Consider the following 23,217-nt stretch of genomic DNA (forward strand, 5'->3'; position numbering starts at 1 on the left):
TATAGAATTAAACAATATACAGAGAGGGAGACTGCAGGTCTGATTATTGTTGTTCTAAGAGGGTTTTTAAAAAAAAACACTTTTAGGGCTTCAAATGATGATTAATTGAAGTGATGTCATGAACTTGCTTGTTTTCCCTTAACACTTCAAAAACCTAAAAATATTCAGTTCATTGTAGAATAAGACAAAGCAAAACTGGATCCATTAAAGCGAAAAGCTGGAACTATATAATGTTTAATAATTTATTCTGAAAAAATGACAATCAATTATCAAAATAGCTGATTATTTTTTTGTAAATCAACTAATTTTCAGAAACCAATCTGATATTAGAAGAATCTCCTCAACAATTCAACATTGAGTTATGTTATTCACAGTGTTTTTTTTAAAGATAATTTAAAGGATAAGTCTGGTGTTATTCCATATTTTTCTTATTGTCCAAAAGGCCCAAACCAACAATGTATCAGTCTGATAAATATCAGACATGACAATGTATCATGTCTCAATATTTCCCACTTCCTGTGGTTCTTACTGAAAACAAAAATCTTAAAAAAAAAAAAAAAAAAAAAAGGCTCACAAATATATAGTTTCATCAAAAAAAAGACTTAATCTCCTAAAATAGCTGGATATTGTAGTTTTAAACAGCAGCAGAACAATGAATGTGGGGCTCACTCAAAATAAACTACAGTACCCACATACATTGTAATGAAGGAACATGTCACCCAGTGCAATGATGTGGCTTATTTGTTTTTAAAGCTTTTCAGACAACAATGGAGCTCTTTGGCACAGAGGAACAAGAAAACATCAGGTTCTGACTCCACAGACAGAACCTGTTAGTAGGATCAACTCCGTGTTGGTTTTGGTCTTTTCATGGGATTTGTTGACAGTAAGAAAAATACAGAATATCACCAGCTTTATCCTTGAAGTGATACATTTCTTACAACACTCTTCAGAAGGCTGAAAGACATTTTACCTTGTGCTGCTGTAGCCTGTACTTCAATCTGGCGCATATTTAGTTCAGACTGTCATGTTGGAAGCTTTACAGAAATCGTACGAGGTGAGCTTCAAACTAAGAAGATTGTCATTGTGACTTTTTCTGTAAAAGTGATTCAGGGACTTCTCAAGACATGAGATCGACGTGCAAAATTGCCATCACATTTATGTAACGAGCTGCATGTCTGAAAGGGGCTCAACTATTCTTGTGGTGAATGTTGCAACAGTAGAGACCCCACAATGGAGAACTGTCACACACAAGCATAAAAAACAAAACCATTATATCACTCCTCTATCCACAACATCTCACTGATAATTATCCCAATGTCATTACCACAGTTTACCATTACAATATTTCATATTGTGTGGTCAATGGCAAGATGCGGTGGTGAATGAATGGGCATACAAATTACACTCGCACACACACACACACACACACACACACACACACAGAGATAAACCTCTAGAGGGAGCCGTACTCATCGTTGACAGGAGGAGCGGTCTTGGCCAGAGTCTCTGATGCCTCCAGAACTGGGCCTGAGGGGGGGAGGTCTGCTCCGTCTCCGTTGGGCAGAGAGGGGGCAGAGGGCGGGCTGTCTAAACTAATAAGGTCTGTCGAGGGCAGGGAGGGTCTCTCGGTCCCGTTTGTCAGCTCTAACTCTAAATTAGCACTTCTGGGTGCCACGTCGGGGGTTAGTAAGTCATACGTGTCCGACACCGCTGTGAGGAGATCATTCGAGACCAGTGCCCCTTGACTGGGGGGGGCAGGAGCAGAAGAAATGGCAGTAACAGGAAGAGCAGAGAAGACGTCTGCAACTAGAGGAGCAGGTTCTTCAGCATCCAGGACTTTAAGAGCACTGTGGATCACTGAAGGAGAGCTAATAACAGCATCTTTGGCAGTGGGTATGTTATTATCAACTGTTTGGTCAGTAGGTTTGTTAGTGTCAAAGGCAGTAAGGCTACGACCACTGGAGTCTGGGGCAGTAGTAGTTGAATCAGTATCTGGTTTTGGAGGGGCAGTGGTTGCTAGAATGGAGGCAGTTTGTGCTGGTGTTTCGGTGTCTAAGGCTACAGCATGTGGCTGCATGGGAAGCTTGGTGACCGGCGGGCTGGGAGCAGGTTTCTTGGTGTCAAGAGTAGGAGAGGACGATGAGGAAGACGCAGCAAGTGGAGATACAGAGGGGCTACCTTTAGCATTCAGAGCGGCAAGTTTGGGAGAGTGTCGACGCTTAGGTGGTATTGGTGTCCCAGATTTTTGAGCTTTAGTCCGTTCAGGTGTACAAGGAGGAGTGATTTTTTTCTCTTGTTCTTCTGGGGTGTTGTTTCCTCTTTGTTCTACTAAGGGGGCCATTTTAGCCTCGACGGCAGACGTAGAGAGGAGGGGAGTCGGTGGGGTCGCGTTCGACTCTGGAGTAGGGGCTGGGGCCAGGATGGGGGTGGGTGAGGGGTCGTTGGCCGGGGTAGACAGGCTACAAGTGAGGGTAGTGGTCTCGCTAGAGGGGCTGTCCTGAGCGGGGTCAATTGTTGCAGTGGCTGTGTCAGAGTTGGTGGCTACGGAGGAGAGGGTTTCCAGTGCCAGAGCAGCAGTGTAAGCCGCCAGCCTGAGAGAGCAGGGAGAGAACAGAGACACACAGACTAGACACCAGGGTGACTGTGACAGAGGAAGGGTGGCCCGGACGAGAGCATGCAGAGGATTTAGTTGGCTTTACAAATTCACACAAACATAGACAAAGCAACTAAAAAACAGCAGCTATTAAGCCTAGTGAGAAAAAGAAACAAAGAAAAAGAGGGCGTCATGCTGTGAGTGGACATTAAAGGATACATCCCATACACACACCAACACATAGTACACCGACTAGGAAAACTAATGTACTAAAAAAGCACCAGTCTTCCTGCAGAAAACTACAGCACCACGCAGAACCACCTATAAGGGTTAAACAGTACCAGTGACAATGTCATACTGTGTAATCTAATTTTTCCAGACTGCTGATATGAGAGATGGCTGCTGAGGTTGTCAAATGACTTCATATGAGTTGACCACACTCAAGAGGACAAAAGCCTTTCAGTGTCTTTAACTGGTATTGCTTCAACCTTGTTAATAATGAGAGAGAAAATCTCCAAAGGCTGGAGAAGAAACACAAAGTGCAGTAATGCCTCTGAAAGGGAATAAAAACAGAAAAGCAACACAGTTCAGTGGACTCCACTCAAGAATGACCTCAACTTTTCTGAAAATTTCAAGGGTCAAATGTCCTGTTGAATAACGTAATTATTCTTTGAAGTGGAGTGCAATGTACAACAGCTATAAAGACTTGAGCAGTAAAAAGGCTATGTGCTGTATGTCAGCTTTTACTCACTCTGGCTCTGTGAGAGGTGTAGTTTCATTGGGTTCTGTAGGTCCTGCTGCGTTATGATTGGCTGTGCACTCGTCCTCTGTTCTGACTTCCACGATCGGCTCTTTGGACTCATCTTTTCTGTAGGACAGAAAGATGTACATCTTGGTAAAATGGCGACAGATTATAATCAACTCATTCATTTATCAAACAAAAATAGTGAAAACAATTCTGCCATGTTTCAGGTTTCTGCGTCTAATATGGGAGGATTTATTATTATATATCACAATAAGCTAAATGGACTGCTGGGTAGACAAAACAAGGCATCTGAAGACGTCACCTTAGACTCATGAAAGTTGCGATTGGCCTCCTTCACAATTTTTTGACATTTGAGAGATGAATGATTAATTGAGATTAACTTGTAATAAAAATCATCATAAGTTGAAGCCCTACATACAAGAGCTCTTTATGTATACAGGCCAAATGGATTATCTTCAACCCAATCACAGTCTGAATATTTGATCGGCTGACACATGAAGTAGTCCATATGGCTGTATTTTAGAGAAACTGGCAGCATGAAATGTAGCACAAATCAATACACAATGCAACTTCCCACTCAAATTGATTTGAAACTGCGTTATTGTGCACAAGTGTATTAGTTCAATGCCTCACTTAAACCCAGCATCCTTCATATTTTCATTGAAGGAGAAAACCACTCTAAAAACTTCATCTCATTTAATGGCCCATGTTATTGATTTGTGTATTTTCCCTGTTCCTTTAGATACTGACTGAGTGGACCATCACAAGACATGATTATTTTGCTCCTGAGGCACAACTCTTCAGTTTTTCCTAATGGAAAAATCTTCCCCATTTATCTCTTGCTCCATCAGCCTAAACGTAAAACCTTCAGCTAAAACTCTTAATCATCTTAAATGTCAGTCCTTGAAAGGCTTTCTGGGAAAAGTAGGAAGTCACCAAAGTACAAGTGTAGTAGATGAGGTATAAACAACAAAAAGATAAATTAGAACTTGATCTAAAGAACATCTGGAATACTTTTAACATCACAGATTTATTACTCAAAATAGTGTAAAGAGCATCATATATGGTCATATTTAATTTATTGATTTTGGCCACTTGGGGGCAGCAGAACAAGCTCCAAACACAACATATTATCATATAAAGTTGATATGGTGAACTAGTTAGAAAATGACCTATGTTTACACAACCAGCAGACAGAGAGCAACATTAGCATGTAGTGTAATATGTGATGTGTATCTCGATACATTATACTGCATAATGACATCAGATCCACACGGCTTTGAATTTACACCTGGTATTAATTAGCGTTCTTATTATCTCGATTATGGTCGGATCTCAGTATGCATATTAGCAAATTGGGCTTTTGGGCAACAAACAATGTCCTGGATGGACATCAATCATTTTTAAATCACCTGTCTTCATGAGGGAAGACTTGCTAGCTACTGCTACTACTAGTAGCTTTTGCCGGCCTTGCTTGAAGGGAGGTAAAAAGCACAGTTAGATGATAATTCAACTTGCTGGGCACATTTTTTTATGCCTCTGCACTGGCAACAGCCAGAGCCAAAGGCATTATGTTTTCAGGTTGTCTGTATAATCCGTCCCATTCTCATGAACAATATCTCAGTAACACCTTGAGGGAATTTCTTCAATTTGATACAAATGTTCACTTGGACTCAAGGATAAACTGATTAGAATTTGATGGTCAAAGGTCAAGGTCACTGTGACCTCACAAAACATGTTTTTGGCCACAACTCATTCAATTCATACACTAATTATGACACAGTTTAACACAAATATCCCATAGCATAACTATTTTTCAGACCTGACACATTTTCACTAGTTTCTTATTGGAGTCACAATATACAGATTGCATTTATACTTGGCTTAGATATCATTACATTGCTGCTGCTTATCCAACCTTCTGCTGTTAACAATAGACTCAACTACAACTTGCATTAAGACACATTTCTCCTTATCCAGAGAGGATAACTAGTTCATATGTTAATGCAGAGTTTAAATAATGTTACAATATTCACTCTACTTAAAGACCTGTTTTAGATTCCTCCAACTCCTGAGGGAAATATGTGGTTCTTTAAAGGATAGATTCACACTGTTTTTTTTCAAGTCTGTCTAAAGACAAATGCCGAATGCCCATATGAACTTTAAGTTTTAGCTCGCTAATTATTCCTCCTGTTCATACTGGCCTTTAAAAGATCCCTCCCTAAAGAGCTTTTAGTGTAAGTGATGGGGGAAAAATCTGCAGTTTTTGTGCAAAAATGTATTCAAAGACTTATCTGAAGCATATACGTGTCTTCCAAAGTTCCAGTTGTTGGGGTATGTGTTTGCACAGTGATTTCTTGCTGAGCTACAGTGGTGGGATGGTAAGAAAATTAGGAAATTTGTACTGACAAGAACAAAGAACTTTGGAAAATGTCCACTTGATTTGTCTAACTCAGATGGTTGAAGCCAGAACTTTGGAATATATTTTTACATGGAAAGGGGACTGGTGAATTTTGTCTCCATAATTTACATTTAAATTGCAGTAGGGAGGAATATCCTAATGGCTGGTATGAACAGGGAGAACGATCACAGCAAGCAAAACCCTGTGTCAATGTTCATGAGGGCACCTGACTATTGTTTTAATACAGACTTGAAACATTTTGAATCTGTCATTTAACTGTTAAATGCTCCACTTTATTCATCTGCTAGCCTCTAACTTTATCTGGCTGCCGTTTGGTGCTGGGCAGGTAGTGTTTATTAGAGCTGTTTTGCTGAAAACAACTGTCTATTGTGACAGGAAATGATAGTGATCACCAACAAAAGCGGGCTGTAAAAACAAAAGTCATCTGAAAGATGCATAAAAACACTGATTAGAGCAACTTTAAAAACATCTATGTTGCCAGTTTGTGAAAATAAAATGCATAAATGAAGGTTGGAAAAGAAAACTGGATCCTACAGTTTAGCTGGACCTTAATGTTGATCTGGCCCAGGGTCACTTTTTAAATTATTGTTGAAGTGCATGTACTTTAACTGTCTCTAATACTCACATGAAAGCTGCCTTGCCCTCCTCCAGGTTGTGTCCTTTGGTCCCTGTGCCTGATTTGCCACAGAGGCACATGATGAGGCCACATTTGTTGACAAAGTAACAGGTGACATCCACAGCCAGCAGCAGGAGTACAAATACCACAACAAGGATCCCTGCCCAGATCATGATGCCCATGGAGAGCGCTGCCTCATCACCCAAATCTGCCAGACATGAGACAAGAGAGGGAGATTGCTGAACAACTGCAGCGTGACAGTTTTATAGAAACAACCATGCTACTGTAACCGCAAATACTTCCATAACACAGAAACAACTCACCTGCAATGAGCAATGATAGGTTCTAGTTGTCTCAGCATAAATTTAGAAGCAGTGTGATGTTTGCATAGACTTTGCTGTCTGACTTGTGTTCAATTATTTATAAAACTTCGTTTTAAATATGGAGCTTGTTGAGGAATTTATATGCAAATGGGTTAGGCTGTCTTTAAAAAAAAAAAACAAAAACATAAGAAATATATATTCAACCCATTTATTTGGTATTAGAAAGAAGAGCAAACCAAAGCTTACACTGTGTTGCTAGTTACCCAGACATGCAGGACATTTTGTGGACAAAATGGACGTGAGGCTTTTTCCAGATATCACAAAAACCTGTGAGGCATCATCACCATTTATGTAAAGTCCATTTTAATTCTAGCAGAAGACTGTAGAGTGTCAACTCTAAAATATTCTCTGTTTACAGATAATTTAACTCTTATGATGCCAATAATTAACATGTAAACAAGGTCTGCTAGTGAATTAAATACAGCTGAGTCAAGCACCCTCCAATTATAAATGTATAAAAACAGGTATTTTTGAATGACATTTGATACACATTACATGCATGAGAAATATCTGGACATTTGTCTTAGTAATCAGCACAAAAATAACAGTTTCCCTTATGATACTTCTGTGTACAGCTTATCAACGGTGCCATTATTATTACAAACATATTTAGTTAGACATTTCTGTTTTTAATAATGTAAACGTTAATGTTACAAACCCTTACAGTACATATGCAAAATTTTGTGAGCGATTAAAGAATATAGAACAGTGTTTATGTAAACGGATATGTCCAGCACTCAGCCTTTACTCTGTTTTATCTATTTTTAAAATAACCTCATTTCAATTCCACTATTGATCATTACTGTAAACTGGCACTCCTCTGTTGTCTAGTACTGATGACTAGCTGTGCTAATGTTGAGCAGAGTGAATCTGTGGGAGGCGGAGGTTTTCCACTGCCTTTGGTACAGCATGTCTGTCTGGTCTGTTCTCAAGCTACACAGCACCCTTTTCTCACCCATAACAGAGACAAGTCTGTCACGGACAAAGTCTGTTTTAAGGAGTGAAAGCGTCCAGAGAGACAGCCAGGCCAGAGAAAAGGCAACCTCTCCGCTACTGTTATGATGTGCTTTCCCAACAAAAACTAAGAGAGCAGAAGTACAGTGATGAGGGACAAGATGAGTGATACCAAAGTGCATGTCACAGATGAGCAGCCCTGAGTGGCTGAGGGGGGAGGACAGCACAACCCCGACCACACCAAAATGCACACAGGTCAGGACGAAAATGTTCACGTGGTCCACCACACCAATGTCCAGGACCAGGCAAGAGAGCAGGAACATTGAGAGAGGGGATAGAGAGAGAAAGGGAAAGAGAATAAAGGACGAGTACAGGGGAGGGAATGAAGGGAAACAAAGAGGAAAAAAAGAGAAGGGTGGGGAAAACAGAGGAAGAGAGAAAGTGAAAATGTGTCAGGTCTGAAAACCAAAGGTGGAAAAAATTGTATCAAGGGAGAAAAAAACAGCAACACATCAAAGCAAAAGCACAGCACAAAGGGGAAAACTACATGTTGACTCGAAGGTGACTCAGTGGTGGGTGAGTGGGAAATGCTTTAGATTGGAAAATGAATTAGAAAAGAAGTGAAAGGAAGATATAATGGTGCGAGTTGCGATGTTTCAGCGAAGCGCTCAACAGTGTCTAGCACCTAAAGGGAATCTAACAGACTGTGTCGTTTTTGTACGGTTAGTAAAAAACCCTCTCCTGAAGCTGAGTTAATCAGTGGTTATCAAGGGTCAATTTGAAGGCTGCCTCTACAAAGGGACAAACTATCCACTCTAGCTTCTATTTTAATAGTAAACAAAGCTAAAGAAAAACTACAATCACCGAGAGGAAATCATTTCATCCTCTGTGGAAAGTGCCTGTCCCAGTTCTGTGAGCGCAAACTCAAGCTCATTTAGCAAGGGCTGTCAAAACTTTAAAGAGAGAAAATTCAGCCGGAAAATCATTTCTGGCTCACTGCTGTCCAGGAAATCTATTTTTTTCTGTAGATTTATTTAGTTGTCATTCACCTTTCAGAGTTAAAAATAGAATGTGACGCTCTAGTTTCGAGCTTTGAGTTTGGCTCCTCAGTTTTCTGGCAGTTTAGTTCCAGTTTAGTGCGAATGAATTGAGGGAGGGTACCTGGGATGGCATCTGGCTCTGTGGACGTCCTGAAGGACATGGTTGCTGGCTGCGACTTGCCCTTCTGATTCTCTGCCACCACATAGACATTGTACTCTGTATCCCACTCCAACCCACTGAGAACCACATACTCGCTGCCGCTGGGCAGTCGGATTTCTGGTTTCCACTCTGACGCTTGTATCTGAGGACACACAGATAGATATTCAGTATGTGCATTCGTTTACAGTATCAATTAACCTACGGTTTATTTTTCAGAGTAATTGATCAATCATTTGTTCCATAAAACATCAGGAAATAGTGAAAAATGTCCACTATTTCTCAAGTTGATATTTTGAAGCCCACAGTGATGTCCTTCTTTGGTCCAACCAACTGCAAACCCAAGGATTTACAATTTAATATGATGTAAGACAAGGAAAAGCAAAGAATCCTCACATATGAGAAGCTTGAAACATCAAAATGTTTGTCATTTTTGCTTCAAAACAGGCTTAATTGATGAATCAATAGTTTCAGATTCATTTAATGGCAATCATCTAATCAGTTTATCAGCAATCGTTTCAGTTCCATATGCATTGACACGAAGGCATGAGCATAAAAGTCTTTAGGGCTGCAACTAACTTTCATTATTTTAATTTATAATTACTCTGCCATTTAAGTTCTTGATCAACTGATTAATTATTGAGAGGATATTGAGAGGATATTTGAGAGAATGTTTGGCATTTTGCTTAAAGAATTATGAATATGATTATCAAAGTAGTTCACATAGACCTAATACCATAACCTCTAATCACCATACTCACTGGTTTATAGCGGATGAGATAATGTAAGATGGGTGAGCCACCGTCGTCTTGCTTGATCCAGCTGATTTTGAGGGAGTTGCCTTTGGGTTGAAGTATTCCTTCAAGCTTCGGAGGATTGGGATTCCCTACAGGCACACAAGAGCAATGCAGAGGTTATTTAAAGGCTCATTTAAAAAAAAGCAGAGACGTGTTATTTTTCTTAGAAGAAGCATGAGGGAGTTCTGTCAGTCCACCTTTAAAATTACACAATGGGAGGAAAAAAAAAACGTCATTAGAAATTTGAAGAAAGTCTAAAGTCTGAAACTGGCCGCTCTCTTTGTTGTTGTCCTTTAAGGTCACTTGTCCTCCTTAATCACTTGCCTCAAGATGGTATGTCTCAAGTCTGACTAATTACCGAGTGACACACAGCCACATGCTTATCTGATTCAGTCCCAGTTGCTGAGTGACATTCAATTGGAAAAAAAATTACAGACTGACATTCCCCCAGTGTCATACAAGGCTTCAGGGTAAAGGGTTATTTATCACTGACCGAAATGTTTATGTACAATTGCGGTTCATAGAATTAGAAATAGGTTTAACTGTAAAGATAACTACTGGGTACAAGTCAGATACACTAAGCAATGTTTTGTCCTTCTTAAACTCATAGGACTAATTTCCACAATCAGTGTTATATCAAATACTTAAATATATAACAAACAACAATACATTTTCAAATTTGGCTATTTTTGTCATAAATGTTCCGAAAATAAGATTTTAAACAATAATATAGCAGCAAACAATTATTTTCTATGTAAAGATATAATGGAGTAATAGCGTCCTGAGCAGAGAACAAAGTCACACACCCTCTACTGTGTTTTAAACTGAGTTTCTCTGTTCTTCCTATTGGTATCAGGTCTGACAGGGTGTGCGTGTGCATGTTAGTGCATGTACGCGCACATATTAATCCATGTGAGTCCCTCCTGTTAAACAGTTGATCCTCCCCAAAAGACACAAGCTCCGCCCACAGGTGGGATAGCACAGTGCGGTACACTGCGTGCAGGTGAAAGCACCTTTCAGATTTGACTCCTCTAATGTAACGAGTATTTCAGCTAAAAGGCCTCCGACAAAGAAAAGAAATAAAACCAGGACACAGGCGGACTGGACATGAGCACTACTGGCTCAAATCGTGGTCAGTACCGGCTTTTTTTCTTCTGCTTGTGTAAGCAACTTGATGGCTACTAAATGTCATGTGTGTTTTCATTAGTGACGGCTACAGCAGCTAACTTGCTATGACCAATATTATTCGGCAAATGTTGCTATTTCTAGCCGGCTTACTGCTAGCATTGCTGTAGCATATCACAGTAATGCTAGCGTGGCTAATGGTTGGAGGTTGATGTTTTTTGTTGGCGTTAGTATACACAAGGTAACTTCCTTCAGTTGTGCTTCTGGTCGCTTTCACTGGGCTTCCTAACACCTTGCTGACTGATGACGTGTGTGTGTGTGTGTGTGTGGGGGGTGGGGGTGGGGGGGGTGGGGGGGGGTGGGGGGGGGGGTGGACTAATGCATGGATGTCTCCTAGTTTCCTGTAGATAAATCACAACAAAACTTAAGTCATAACTAAATGACCAAGCATTGCAGTTCTAAAATTAACTTTTACTTACTAATAGACAACAAGAAAGACGTGAAGTGTTTGTATTCAGACTAGTATTATTTCTTGCTTTCAAAACCCTGATAAATTCACCAGTCCATGTTAGTGGATTTAGCCTGTAGTGATGGTATTCAGACAAAGGTTGATGATGAACAATGTGGAAGATATATCGTATATGGTAGCACTGAGCAGGATTACTGATAGCTGTTGATTGAGAACCAGAGCAAATGGCTGGAAGGAGCCATATTTTGTGGGAGGTTGAGGTGTGAGGACACTGATTATGATTCTCTTGTAATCAGAGGAAAGTGTTTATTACACACCTGATTTATAGTGAAATACCCTATAAGGAGGAGGGGTACCATCCCTCAGGTAGTGGGCTATCAAAACCATCCAAGTGATGCTGATATTAAGCACTCTTGACTGTTATATATTACTGTGACGACAGCTCTGGCTCTCCCTCATTTATCCAGCTGAGGCAAATGTCTACATGACTTGATTAATCGGACTGAGGTAGATATGTGTTACATGATTGCATAGAAGCAATTAATGTGTTGTTTAATTGTGGGATTCCTCGGTTACAGTTAGGAATCTTCTTTCAAAAATCTGCAACATTAAGTTACCTTCTGCTGAGAGGACGGGATCATCAGCACCATGCAAGTCAAATAAGTCACATGAAATGCACATGTGAGTGGTTGAAGAGGGACATAAAAGACATAACATACAGCACAACTTAGACACAGGTAGAGGACAACAAAACTTAAATTAGCCAGAGACAAACTAAAACAGAAAGACATGGAATCACAACATAGTCATACTGGTATACACAACAACTGAGCACAGACAATCCTCTGTTTGGGTTCTCAATGTGAAAAGTGCAATAGACATCTTTAGCTTTATTCTCTTGACTTTACAGGCTTCGTAATTTGCAAGGCAACTGATTAATCAATGCTGATGGGCCTAATCCAAATGTAAACATTCCCAAATTACACCAAATAGCTGGAGCCAGAGGGGAAATGTACAGCTTTTGAAATACAGAGATTAGAGCATTAATTCATGATACTGTCATTAAGCCAATTAATTCAAAAGCTGCTAATCAAAATTATATTAATATTCATATTTGGATAACTCTATGCTGCTATGTCATGCGATGTGGGTAAAATAAATAAAATCTACAGACAGAGGAGTTGAGGATGATCAGGGTGATGGGGCTATCCTGTAGGGAACGAAACAGCTACAGCAGTAAAAACTAATCTTCTATTATCCTCACTACAGAACAAACCTGTGTCTTCAGCGAAAAAATGAAAAATGCCGTCTAGGGACATAAAAGAGAAGATATCAGGCAATAAGAATCAGCTGTCTGCACAAATGACTACCTGAGTCTCTGTAATAACACTTCACTGAAGAGTTTACTAAGACTCATTTCTGGCAGACTATACCAAAAAAGAGGAGGAAACAAAACATTTTATTAAATGACTGCTGCATTTAAGGTTGGAATGAGGCAGAGGAGGCACGCATAAAACACAAAGGCTGCTTTAATACACTGGTTCAACAGCATGAAGTCAAACATTCTTATATTTCAAGGATTTATTCCAGCTAATTTATTCCAGATACCCTAATTGGTCTTTAATTATTAATAGACATCAAAAAATGTTTGTTTAGAGTAATAAATTACTATTAAAAAATGTTAAAAACCCTAAATGATTTGCCCTGTGCCTGCAGTCTTAGACCTCAAATTTTAGTCATTAAACAAGCACTTTGAATTTTAACAGGCGTTTACTTATTGTCTTTGTCATGGGTTTAATTTTGATCTTGTCATATACGTTGTGTGTTAAACATCTCATCAGGAATCTCTTGGAACAGTTAAGACGTACTGTAGGTGTCAAACAACAGAGAAACAGGGTGAGGACATGCAGATCTAAAGCAAAACTGAAACGGGTAAGATAATGCTCTACAAATATACTAATGCAAAGGTATACTGAACAGAATTAAAACACCTAACACATTAAAGGTTCAAGTTCAACTGAGAGCTCAACAAAAAGAGATGAATCACTTACTTTTGTAAGTGTGGCCTGATGGATACAACAGACAGATGATGGATAAAAAAATTGATGATTAAAATTATAAAGTGAAAGTATGTGGAGATGAGCAGCATGCAGACAATTAGGAACAAAAACGGGATCAATTATGAGTCAACCGGCACAATCAATGTGAATCCAACAGATACCAAAACATTCATCCCCAACCAACAGAGGGGGCTAAAAACTAAATAATGAGTTAGAGACTCACCACAAGGCTGGTATTTAAAGAACCAAGGAATAACTTGCTGCTTCACATTCTAATTCATAGTCTGCAAGTCCATAATGAGCCTAATAAAGGACTGTAAAACTGTGGATTTTAAATGATTGTGTGATTAGATCCAAATGTGATCTATGTGATGAAATCAAAGAGCAATTTCATGTGTAAAATAGCAAGATGGCGATAAGCCACTTGGACAATAAAAATGTTCCCTTAATTCTTAGATTTCCATGTCCCTCCATGGAAAAACTAAGTAAGCAAAACAAGGAGGTCAGCGAAACTTAAATTTAGATCCCCCACAAGTGAGTTAGTTCCTGTTGTCAGTTTTACTCCTACACAAACAAAAAACTTGGAAGAGGACAGACTTTAGACTGAAAAGACTCTGTTGGAAGCTTTTGTGACACTGTCCAAATAGTCTGACTTGTGTCTTGCTGTGCAGCAGCTGAAAAACTCTTCTCTTCAATGAGATTTTAGATCAGTAATGGGACAGACAAGCACTTCTTACTCCAAGACAGAGGGACCTCAGGTAATGTTTTTGTGTTGACAGAGGTCAAAAAGGTCTGATAGAAGCTCTATAGTGAGCTGTAAAATGTGCAACTTGCGCCACTTACGAACAGGCTCTGTCTTGAAGAACTCAGCTGGAGTGCTTTCACCTTCACCCTTGCCGTTGATGGCTGACAACTTCACTTCGTAGCTGGTCTCTGGCTTCAGGCCTGTGATAGTCACCTCACTGATGGAGCCTGTTACAATATATCAGAGGCAGTGCAATCCCTGCTGAGAACACCTTGATAATTTTGATTAGCAGTAAAACAAACACATCCCCTGTTCCAACAATACATGCATAATTAATTCCATCACAAGTACACAGTGATTAGAGCAATTCTCATTTCATTCCAACAATGTTTAAACAACAGATAAATCTATTTAGCGACGGTCTAAAAGGTCTAAAACCAGACAGCAGATCTAACTGAAAGCTGTTCCTCAGTTACCATGTTTAAAGAATTTTTTGGATTTCTTAGCACATATTGTTAATCTTGCCTGTTTCATTGTTAAATAATATCATTTATTGCTTAATCCTATCTCATGATTTTCATTCATTTTTTCTCAAAAAATTTCTCAACAAGTGCTAAGGGAAAACTTCCTTTCATTCAATGAATGTAGCTACACACTTTTAAAGACATTTTTAAGACAATATTGATATGTATGTCCATATAGCAAACATCACAAAATCACATGAAATTATCTAGATATAACGATTGAAATAATTAATGCAATTAATGCAGTGTTCCAGTGTTATGCATTACGTGAAACAAAATCATTTACATCATTTTTGTTTCAATTTGTGTTCTTACCATCTTGGACCTCAAATACCCTGTGCACCCAGCTGCCCCTGTGCTGCGTCCTCCACTCCACTTTGTATTTTTGCACAGGAACACCTCCAGTGGACTCAGGCTCCTCAAACTGGATCTGTGCTGTGGTGGAGAAGGGCCTCACCTCACTGATGGATGGTGCTGATGGCACCTCTGGTAAAGGGAGGAAATGCAGTGCGATTACAACAAAACCTGTTAGATTGCACCACACCAATACTGTCAGACTCCATTGTTCCATTGCACTTACAGAATGAGCTCACAGCTCCTAATAGCTCCAAATTACATGTAATACTGCTTCATCTTAGTAAGACATCTATGATTTATGACAATAATGCCATTTCCCTGGCACTGAATGTTGCATATCTTTGACATTATTTCATTTAAAAAAAAATGAAGGTGGGAAAAACATTTAAATGTGCCTATGACAAACTGATGTAACAGCTGATCCAACATCAGCCTTAAATGATGATAACTGCAGAAAGAAAATAACTGAACACTGTAACTCAAGTATCCCAAAATTGCAAGCATTTGGTACTGAAGAAAATAAAAATGAAGTTGAGAGACAAACTTCATTTTGTATAGAAAATATCAGATTTCTGGTGAACACAATTAACTGACCAGTCATTATTTACATTCATATTAGGCAAGTTTAATCAGATGATCAGAAGAGCAGATAATCTTATTTTAGTTCACCCACCAATACACTCTCCTGTATTCGATATTCAAGCACTAGTGGCTGAAATTCACACACGCTGGTGGGAACACAGTTGTGTATTGAATCACTTTTCGTTTACTTGAGATTGTGGCTCAACATTTGCACAATCATTCTGCTCTCTGTTCCATTTGTCCAATGTGCTGGTGAATAGCCAGTCTATGCTATCTGCTGGTGGTGAGCTCGTGTCACAAAAAGTAACTTTGATAAAAATGTTGTTTATCTAAATAAGAGTAAAATTCTGAGTGTGCACAATAATATGTATGGTTTTACATTTCTGCACTGCACAAAGTGAAAAGCTCAGATCCGCTTTATTGTCTAAACAACCAGAGGGAAGTAATGTTAAATTATCTCACATTGGTTACATTGCCTTTTCATCTAAGTTTATCATCTATTTAAACAAACACCGCTCTGTGTAATCCCACATTGTGGTAGATGTTTTGGTCTAATGTGTTTTGAATATGGGTGAAAAATTGTCTCCTAAAGCCTGGGGCCAGAAAAAACCTTTTGTATTACTCACAATTTAATTTGTGTGCTACAATGAAATTTACCTTGACTACTGATTATTTATCCCTAACACACAAGGTTTTAAAGTTGCTTTTCCCTTTTCTTGAATGTGTTTATATAGCTTTTGTGAATGTAAAAGATCTGTTAAGTTACAAAGCCCAAAGTCGGCAAAGGGATTTATTCTCTCCCACAGAAAACACTGCTCCTCATGTGGCTGAATTGCCTTGTTTGTATTCCAGGCTTTTCTTCCATAACTTGTCTACGTCACTATGTAACACATTTGCAATAATTTGGCACGCCCTCGCACAAAGACAGTTAAAGCAAAGGGCAGGAAGAGTTTGATTAGTCATAGCCTGTCGCCATCTGTCATCGAGAAGACTCTGTTTTTTTTTTTGGCGCAAACACAAATTCCCTTTGTTTAGAAATAACCGATGGTGCAGGTTTACTATAAAGTCGCTTGACGACAGCCGAATGAGATTTTACTAACAAGGCTACCTTTGGTGTTTCCTGACAGCATTCTATTTCAGTCAGCATTTTAGCACATTTCCCACACATACAACTATTAACAGGAGCATATATGTAAACATTTTTACATGCTGTGGATAAACATACTGTCCACTCTAAGCTTGAGCATGTACGGATGGATTTGAGAAGTTACCATTTACAATCAATTATGTACAGTTTGCTTTCAGAATGTCCATAACAGAAAGAGGATGAGGCGGTGCGCTCCTCTTGGCAGGCTTAGGTTCAGGTTTAGTCCCACACTAAAAAATATAGGGCTGGAAATGAGCATAATATGTCCCCTTCAAGCAATTATTGAATATGTACATCCTACATAAGACTTCTTCCTATCATCAATACTTAAAATTTTGATAATGCTGGAAAAAACGGACACAAACATGAAAATGCAAAATAAAGACGGACTTTGAATCGCAATATCATCACTGACCGGCCTGAATGAGCAGGAACTCCTTGGACTCTGTGCCCATCTCATTAGAGGCGGTGCAGTTATAGCTCCCAAAGTCATTTTCAGACTCGGGGGTTATCTAGAGGAGGAAAATAAAAAAAGAAAGCAGCAAATAGATGAAGGGCAGTGTACCAAAACAGATGAACAAACTTGTGTGTCAAACACTCTGAAGGTGACCTTTTTGTTTGTCCATTAGAGTAGCCTATTTTTATTTGTTGCTGTGAGCTCTCCTGCTGCTGAATTATTCATATGATTTTTTTTTACAGAATGGAGTTGAAAGAAAACCCTTCACTTCAAGTCTATGGTCATGAAATCTTGATGACACATGGGGGATGTGTGTGTGTGTGTGTGTTTCTGTGTGTGTGTGTGTGTGTGTGTGTGTGTGTGTACATGTTGAAGGACTGTGTATATGTGTACATTTATAGAGAGTAAGTTGTGGTTTGTCGTGTGTGTACCTGCAGGTAGCTGGCTGATGGAGTTCTGAAGATCTTGATGTTGGTGGTGTTTGAGTTGGGGAGCTGCAGTCCATCTCTCAGCCAAACAATAGATACATCATTGGGATGAGCCATCACCTCACAGCTGATATTCACCGGATTTCCCTCCCAGGTATACACTGCCACTGCACCTTGTATCTTAGGGGCATCTAGGAAACAAAAATACACTTGAATATTTCTGCCAAAACATTTTAGACTTTGTGGTTTTAATAGTGCCTGAATATAGTGCTGTCTAAAGTTGAATTTAAGAGCTTTATATGATCAGGAAATGTTTATTTTGTTCGGTGGGGTGGAAGGTTGTAAGACTAAGTATGTTGATGTAAAGTCACTTTTACAAGGGCGTACAAATATTTTAGGCCCAAACACTTCTATTAAGAATGACGGAAATACTTACAGCGAACCTCCAGGTACGCCAGCTGATCATCCTCTCCAATGGCACTGCGTGCTGTGCAGAGATACTGGCCAGCGTCTGTATACTTGACATACTTCAGAGTGAGAGAGGACACACGAGCATCACTCCTCACCACCACATTTCCATCCAGACTCTAAATGGGAGCAAAAAAAAGCTTGGTTTAGGAAAAAAAACAAAAAACAACCCATTCACATCAGATCAGTTATTTTCCGTAGCCATATTGCACATTTATATCTACAGAGCACATTTCAGAGGAAAGATGTGTGACCTGAAAAACAAAAGCTTATGAAAGTGAGCCTTTAATGAGCAGAACAGATAACATTAATGAAGTAGGTACATTCTGCTCTGTTACGTGGAAACATAAGGACACAGTTGAAAGTACAGGGAGCTTATCAATAATTGATGACAGAAAGCACTAGAAACCATCTAGAGCTTTTCACACGAAGGCTTACCGAGTCGAGAAATATGCTGAAGCATGACACTAGACAAAGCGTCACCTTATATACCACACTTGCACTTTTACACTGAAGACACGTGTGGTGTTTTCTGGTGTATTAGGTTGCAGCGCTCTGTGAACTCACATTTAGCACATGCCCCACATTCATTGATGAAGGGCACACGTCAAGTCACATAGCATTTGAAACCTGGGAAAAAGACAGCTGGCTAATGAGATGTGTAAATGACCTTCCTGCTCTAGAGATACCTGGTTTGATTAACTTGATATGCAGAGTTACAACATCCAACCATAAGTAGCTTCCTGACCTTCAGGGTCAATAACTCTGTGTTGTTGTGGTTGTCGTCGTCGTCGTCATCTGAGACTCAACTGTTGTAGTGTTAAGTGTCAGACACACCCAGCTTCGCCTTTTATAAAGAAAATTTCCACCACTAGGGTATTATTATTCAAAACATTTATTATACAGATAAACATTAATTTCTCCTCACAAATGAGTTGGGTGAACCGCAACTTAATTGTTTATTTAGGCTGCTAATGACACAGAAAATGTTAACTGTCGTCTAGATGAAAATCTCTAACTCAGTATGTCTTAAACCAATTCAAATCCAATTTATCGTATATGAGACATACAAGCGTTTTTGTGCTTTACTTTTTTATACAGTAAGCTGAGGTGTTTTTGTGAATTATTCCTTTAACAAGATGCTGCACAACTGAATATCTAAGCCTCTCTTTTGGTTGCGTTCATGGCTTTGATCCAAGCTAGAGGCAAAACAATGGCACGGTTGCTTTTACACATACTGAATTAGGGCCCAGTCTGGGAAGCCATGTAAGAGAAACCCTCGTTAGTTTGTATTCAAATTCAATAGACAAAGCATGTCTGGGGCATTCATTATGCATAGCGGGTAGCAGGACCAGGGAGACACTTACATAACACACTACCCTTTTATTCTGACCCCCGTGCAGAGTGTTCTCTCTCGACCCCTGTGGTAGTGCTTCTGACTCCTGCATCTGTGCAACATGCCACACTATGTACAACCATGAAGTCCTGGTTAGTCACTATGCCTCAATATCAAGTCCTTTTTAATTTTGTGCTCCTTTTTGGAGAATGCAGCATCAAGATGCAAACAAAGCCAGAACCACATATGGTCAGTTTCTCAGGGACCTGTAATGAATATCATTATCTACTAGAGGAAAATTGTATGTTCACTGCAATTTAATGGTGTGATACATTAACATATTTCATAATAATGGTTTTCATCATTAACGCATCATTGCACCAGAGTGGCTGTCTATTGGAAACTTCCTTGATCATATTTTTGGCTTTACTGCCTCTTACAAATACATATGAAACCACTTTTCATGTCTGTGTGAAAACCTGGCATAAAACAGATGAGGGAAGAAAAAAAAAAGACTTTCAGACATAAGCTCTTCTAATAAATCAAACAACATTGACAGCAGAGCTCTCCAACCAGCTTCTTCAGCTTTACCATCAGAGGAGAGAGACACTGCAGGAACATCAGAGCATAAAATTGAGAATACACTGAGGACATGTTAAACTCATGTCTCACCAAATCTTAACTGTCCCAGCATACAGATGCACCTTCCACAGATTGTACCTTCCCTTCAGCGGCTTGTCAAATCAACACTCAGCTGCCTACGCATTTGCAACAAACATGCTCAGCGTGCCCATACTGCTTCGTGCTCATACTCCTCCCCTGAGTGGTTTATAATGGGATGTCTTGCAGAAAGACACACACTGATCAATTCAGAGTCCAAGTGGACTTTTAACACCATGTCATTATGTCAGAAAGTGAAAATAATTATCGCCTGATCCATTAATGTAAACCAATACATTCACAATCTGAAACCACTAATGTGCTACATATATGTGGCCGAGATGTAATTTGTGAGACAACAGATTAACTAAAATGTGGTTCATAAAATAAAAAAAAGGATGGCATAACAAATTTTTAAGCCTTTTATGTGTTTCTGTTTTAGGGAAAAGTGGCACTTGCTTGGGATTATCTTCATCCTTCTTAAAACACTGAGAAGTAAGGTTAGTAAGACGCACTGTTTGGGCTTTTTGAAGTTGCCTATTTCTTGTACAATCTGCTGATCATGAATCCAGATGTTCAAAATCATGCTTTTCCCCCTCATTTTATAGGTAAGAGTGTATATGAAGTCTAACGCTTATTTAAACTGATGCACAAAAAAGTTTGTGTAACCAAGTGTAAATCACAGTTTTACACAAACCTAGTAATTACTGTCAGCATGTGCCTGATTAGAGGTTCTTCCTCACCTCCTGTAGTGAGTGATGAGGTTTTTCACTCCAAAGTTTGTGTAATCACAGGTGTCATTAATGAATGCATATCAGCTGTCAATATTTACTGATTGCTGGAAACAATGAATGGAAAAAGAAAAGAAAAAAACACTCTCAAAACTATCACAAAAAGGAGTAAAAGGAAAAGACCAATTCACTTTATGTGCAGAGCTCCCTGCAATTTTAAAATAAAATAGCAAGGCTATTTGAGGAACCAAATGGTCTAAAAATACATATTCAATTCCTGTCAAGTGATACAAAAGTATAAATAACAATGGCAACCCTAATGTATGATGTTGTGCCTGAAATGGTGATGGGCTGATTGAGGATGGCATACTTCGTGAGAGCACAAATTTCTGTTCGTTTGAAAGCCAAAAAATGAATCTTTACCAGCTCTATCCTCCAGTATGGTGCACTTAGCACTAATATTGGACCCAACAAAGAGGTATTTCTCACCAATTTTCTCACATATGTAAAACACATATTCAATAGTGAAGAAAGTTGGAGAGAGGCTTATGTGGGCAGCTCTTTCTTCTGCCAATTTTCACTTTCTTTCAGAAAAAGTACCTGGCTCTGATACTCTGGGTTGCTGCACAAAGACATGTTTCATTTTTTCTTACATAAATATTCAGTCATCTTTGGTACAAAGAATTAGAACGACAGGAAACTATTTTACAATGTCAAAAATACCTGTTGAAGTTATAATCAAGAATTGGCAGTGGACTGAGTGAGATCTGAAGATGTGGGTGGAAAGACGCAGAGGTCTGAAAAGTGTGAGTTTTACCTCAAAAATATAATAAATAAATAAAATGCATCAGAGAGTAAACAGGTTGACAAACTGCATTTAAAGATTAATGTATCCAATCCATAAAAAGTAATTTAAAAAAATCATATCTGCAGGCAGCTGTCTTGTAATGACCTGTGTTCAGTTACAAATCTGGAAAAAAACACAGGCTGAAGTAAGCTACAGCATGTTAAGTTTATATGGAACACAAACAACTAAAACAAAGAGACAGGCGGACTACTGCATCGTTCACAGGGTTTATACTTTCCCTGACCCTTATTTGATCAAGAATTTTGATCTGCATCCATCCAGAATTGAATTAGACTCCCCTGACATGAAAGATGGATGGGTGTAGGAAAAAGTCATGCATTTAGAATACCTTGTGCTGCTCGGGCCGAGTCCATGATGCCTGTAGAGGACAGAGACAGAACAACAAACACAAGGCAAAGCGATTCTTAGAAAGTAATCCTTATCCAGACAAAGCTGGGATGCTGCACATTGCATGCATTAAATATCCACAGTTTATTTTCTGTGCACCCATAGTACCTGAGCTGAATGTCTGATTTTACTAAAGGTCTACAGATATAATAAGGGGTAAGGCTTTGGATTTACCTTCCAGAGAAGCCTATTATGTGACAATAAATGTTATATTTTAAAGGTAAATTTTCAGTGTGTTATTTTCTGTACTGCACATACTGCTTCTAAGCAGTAGTCCATTGGCATCATGATGGCACAAATGCTTACAGATAAGAAGGTTATTGGTTTATCAGGAAGAGGTGACTCCATTACACTGCTACAAAAGAGATATGTCGGTCTGTTTCGTAAAAGTACTGCAGCAATTGTCGACTCACAATCCATTTTTGAGGCTTGAAGCAATAGTGAGAGGATAAAAGCCAATATAACAGAATTTACTCTCACTGTTGTCTTTGGCTGTGCATATAAAAAGCCTTTCCTCTTCCCTTTCTTACATCAAGAAACGACAGTTAGTACCCTAGTCGATCAAGTCATTGAACAACACTTGCTAGGTTTCTCAATAAACAATGACGGTTTTAAAATAAGCAATTTAGTTGCTGCTCTTTCTACACCCCATGTGAGACTTGGAAATAAATCTTTGCCTACAGGTGGCCCATGTTATGTTGAGTAATTTTGCAAGTCAGATGTCCTGCTCTGAATGTTAACAATACTTGTACTACAAATTTCAAATTAAGTGTTTTTTCACCCATTGTTATGTTTTGATTGTAATCCAAAGCTAAAACAGACAAAACTGTGATTTGCAAGAATTCAGAATTTTAAAGTCTCGTTCTTTAAAAAACAACATGATGGCATCAACCCTGGTCAGTGGATGTTTATAAATCTCCACATTAGCTTTACAAATATTATTATTTTTTGTATTTTAAGAATTGTGGCAGTAAAGAGTCAATAACTGACCAAAACCATATAATTTAAATAATAACTAGGACCTCTTCACATCATCGTGTAGCAGCAGTTATGTTCTCATGTCTGTCTCATGTACTTAGGGCATATTTTACAAAATTAGAGTAAATATTGTTCAAGTATATTATTTGTAGAAACACAAAAAGCAT

General features: G+C 38.9%; 1 protein-coding gene across 14 annotated transcripts in view; it reads right to left on the minus strand.

The window, feature by feature from the left end:
* Positions 1 to 23,217, minus strand: part of ncam1 (neural cell adhesion molecule 1) — a 74,774-nt gene that overhangs the window by 3,064 nt on the left and 48,493 nt on the right. For 2 of the 14 annotated variants that reach the window (XM_022759671.1, XM_022759669.1), the window contains 9 exons: positions 22,014 to 22,043; positions 18,059 to 18,209; positions 17,626 to 17,813; positions 17,153 to 17,249; positions 14,967 to 15,137; positions 14,226 to 14,354; positions 9,693 to 9,817; positions 8,896 to 9,076; positions 7,768 to 7,941 (listed from right to left, as the gene is read on the minus strand). In XM_022759671.1, coding sequence (XP_022615392.1) covers positions 7,862 to 7,941; positions 8,896 to 9,076; positions 9,693 to 9,817; positions 14,226 to 14,354; positions 14,967 to 15,137; positions 17,153 to 17,249; positions 17,626 to 17,813; positions 18,059 to 18,209; positions 22,014 to 22,043 — 1,152 coding nt within the window. In that variant the 3' untranslated portion in view covers positions 7,768 to 7,861. Of the gene's footprint in view, positions 1 to 1,469; positions 2,592 to 3,344; positions 3,462 to 6,406; positions 6,606 to 6,932; positions 7,942 to 8,895; positions 9,077 to 9,692; positions 9,818 to 11,939; positions 11,946 to 12,598; positions 12,632 to 14,225; positions 14,355 to 14,966; positions 15,138 to 17,152; positions 17,250 to 17,625; positions 17,814 to 18,058; positions 18,210 to 22,013; positions 22,044 to 23,217 lie in introns of those variants that run through there. The other 12 variants (XM_022759660.1, XM_022759659.1, XM_022759663.1 and 9 more) reach the window with 12 other exon arrangements.

This window comes from Seriola dumerili, unplaced genomic scaffold (assembly GCF_002260705.1).
Source record: "Seriola dumerili isolate Sdu_G_001 unplaced genomic scaffold, Sdu_1.0 BDQW01000330.1, whole genome shotgun sequence".
NCBI lineage: Eukaryota > Metazoa > Chordata > Actinopteri > Carangiformes > Carangidae > Seriola > Seriola dumerili.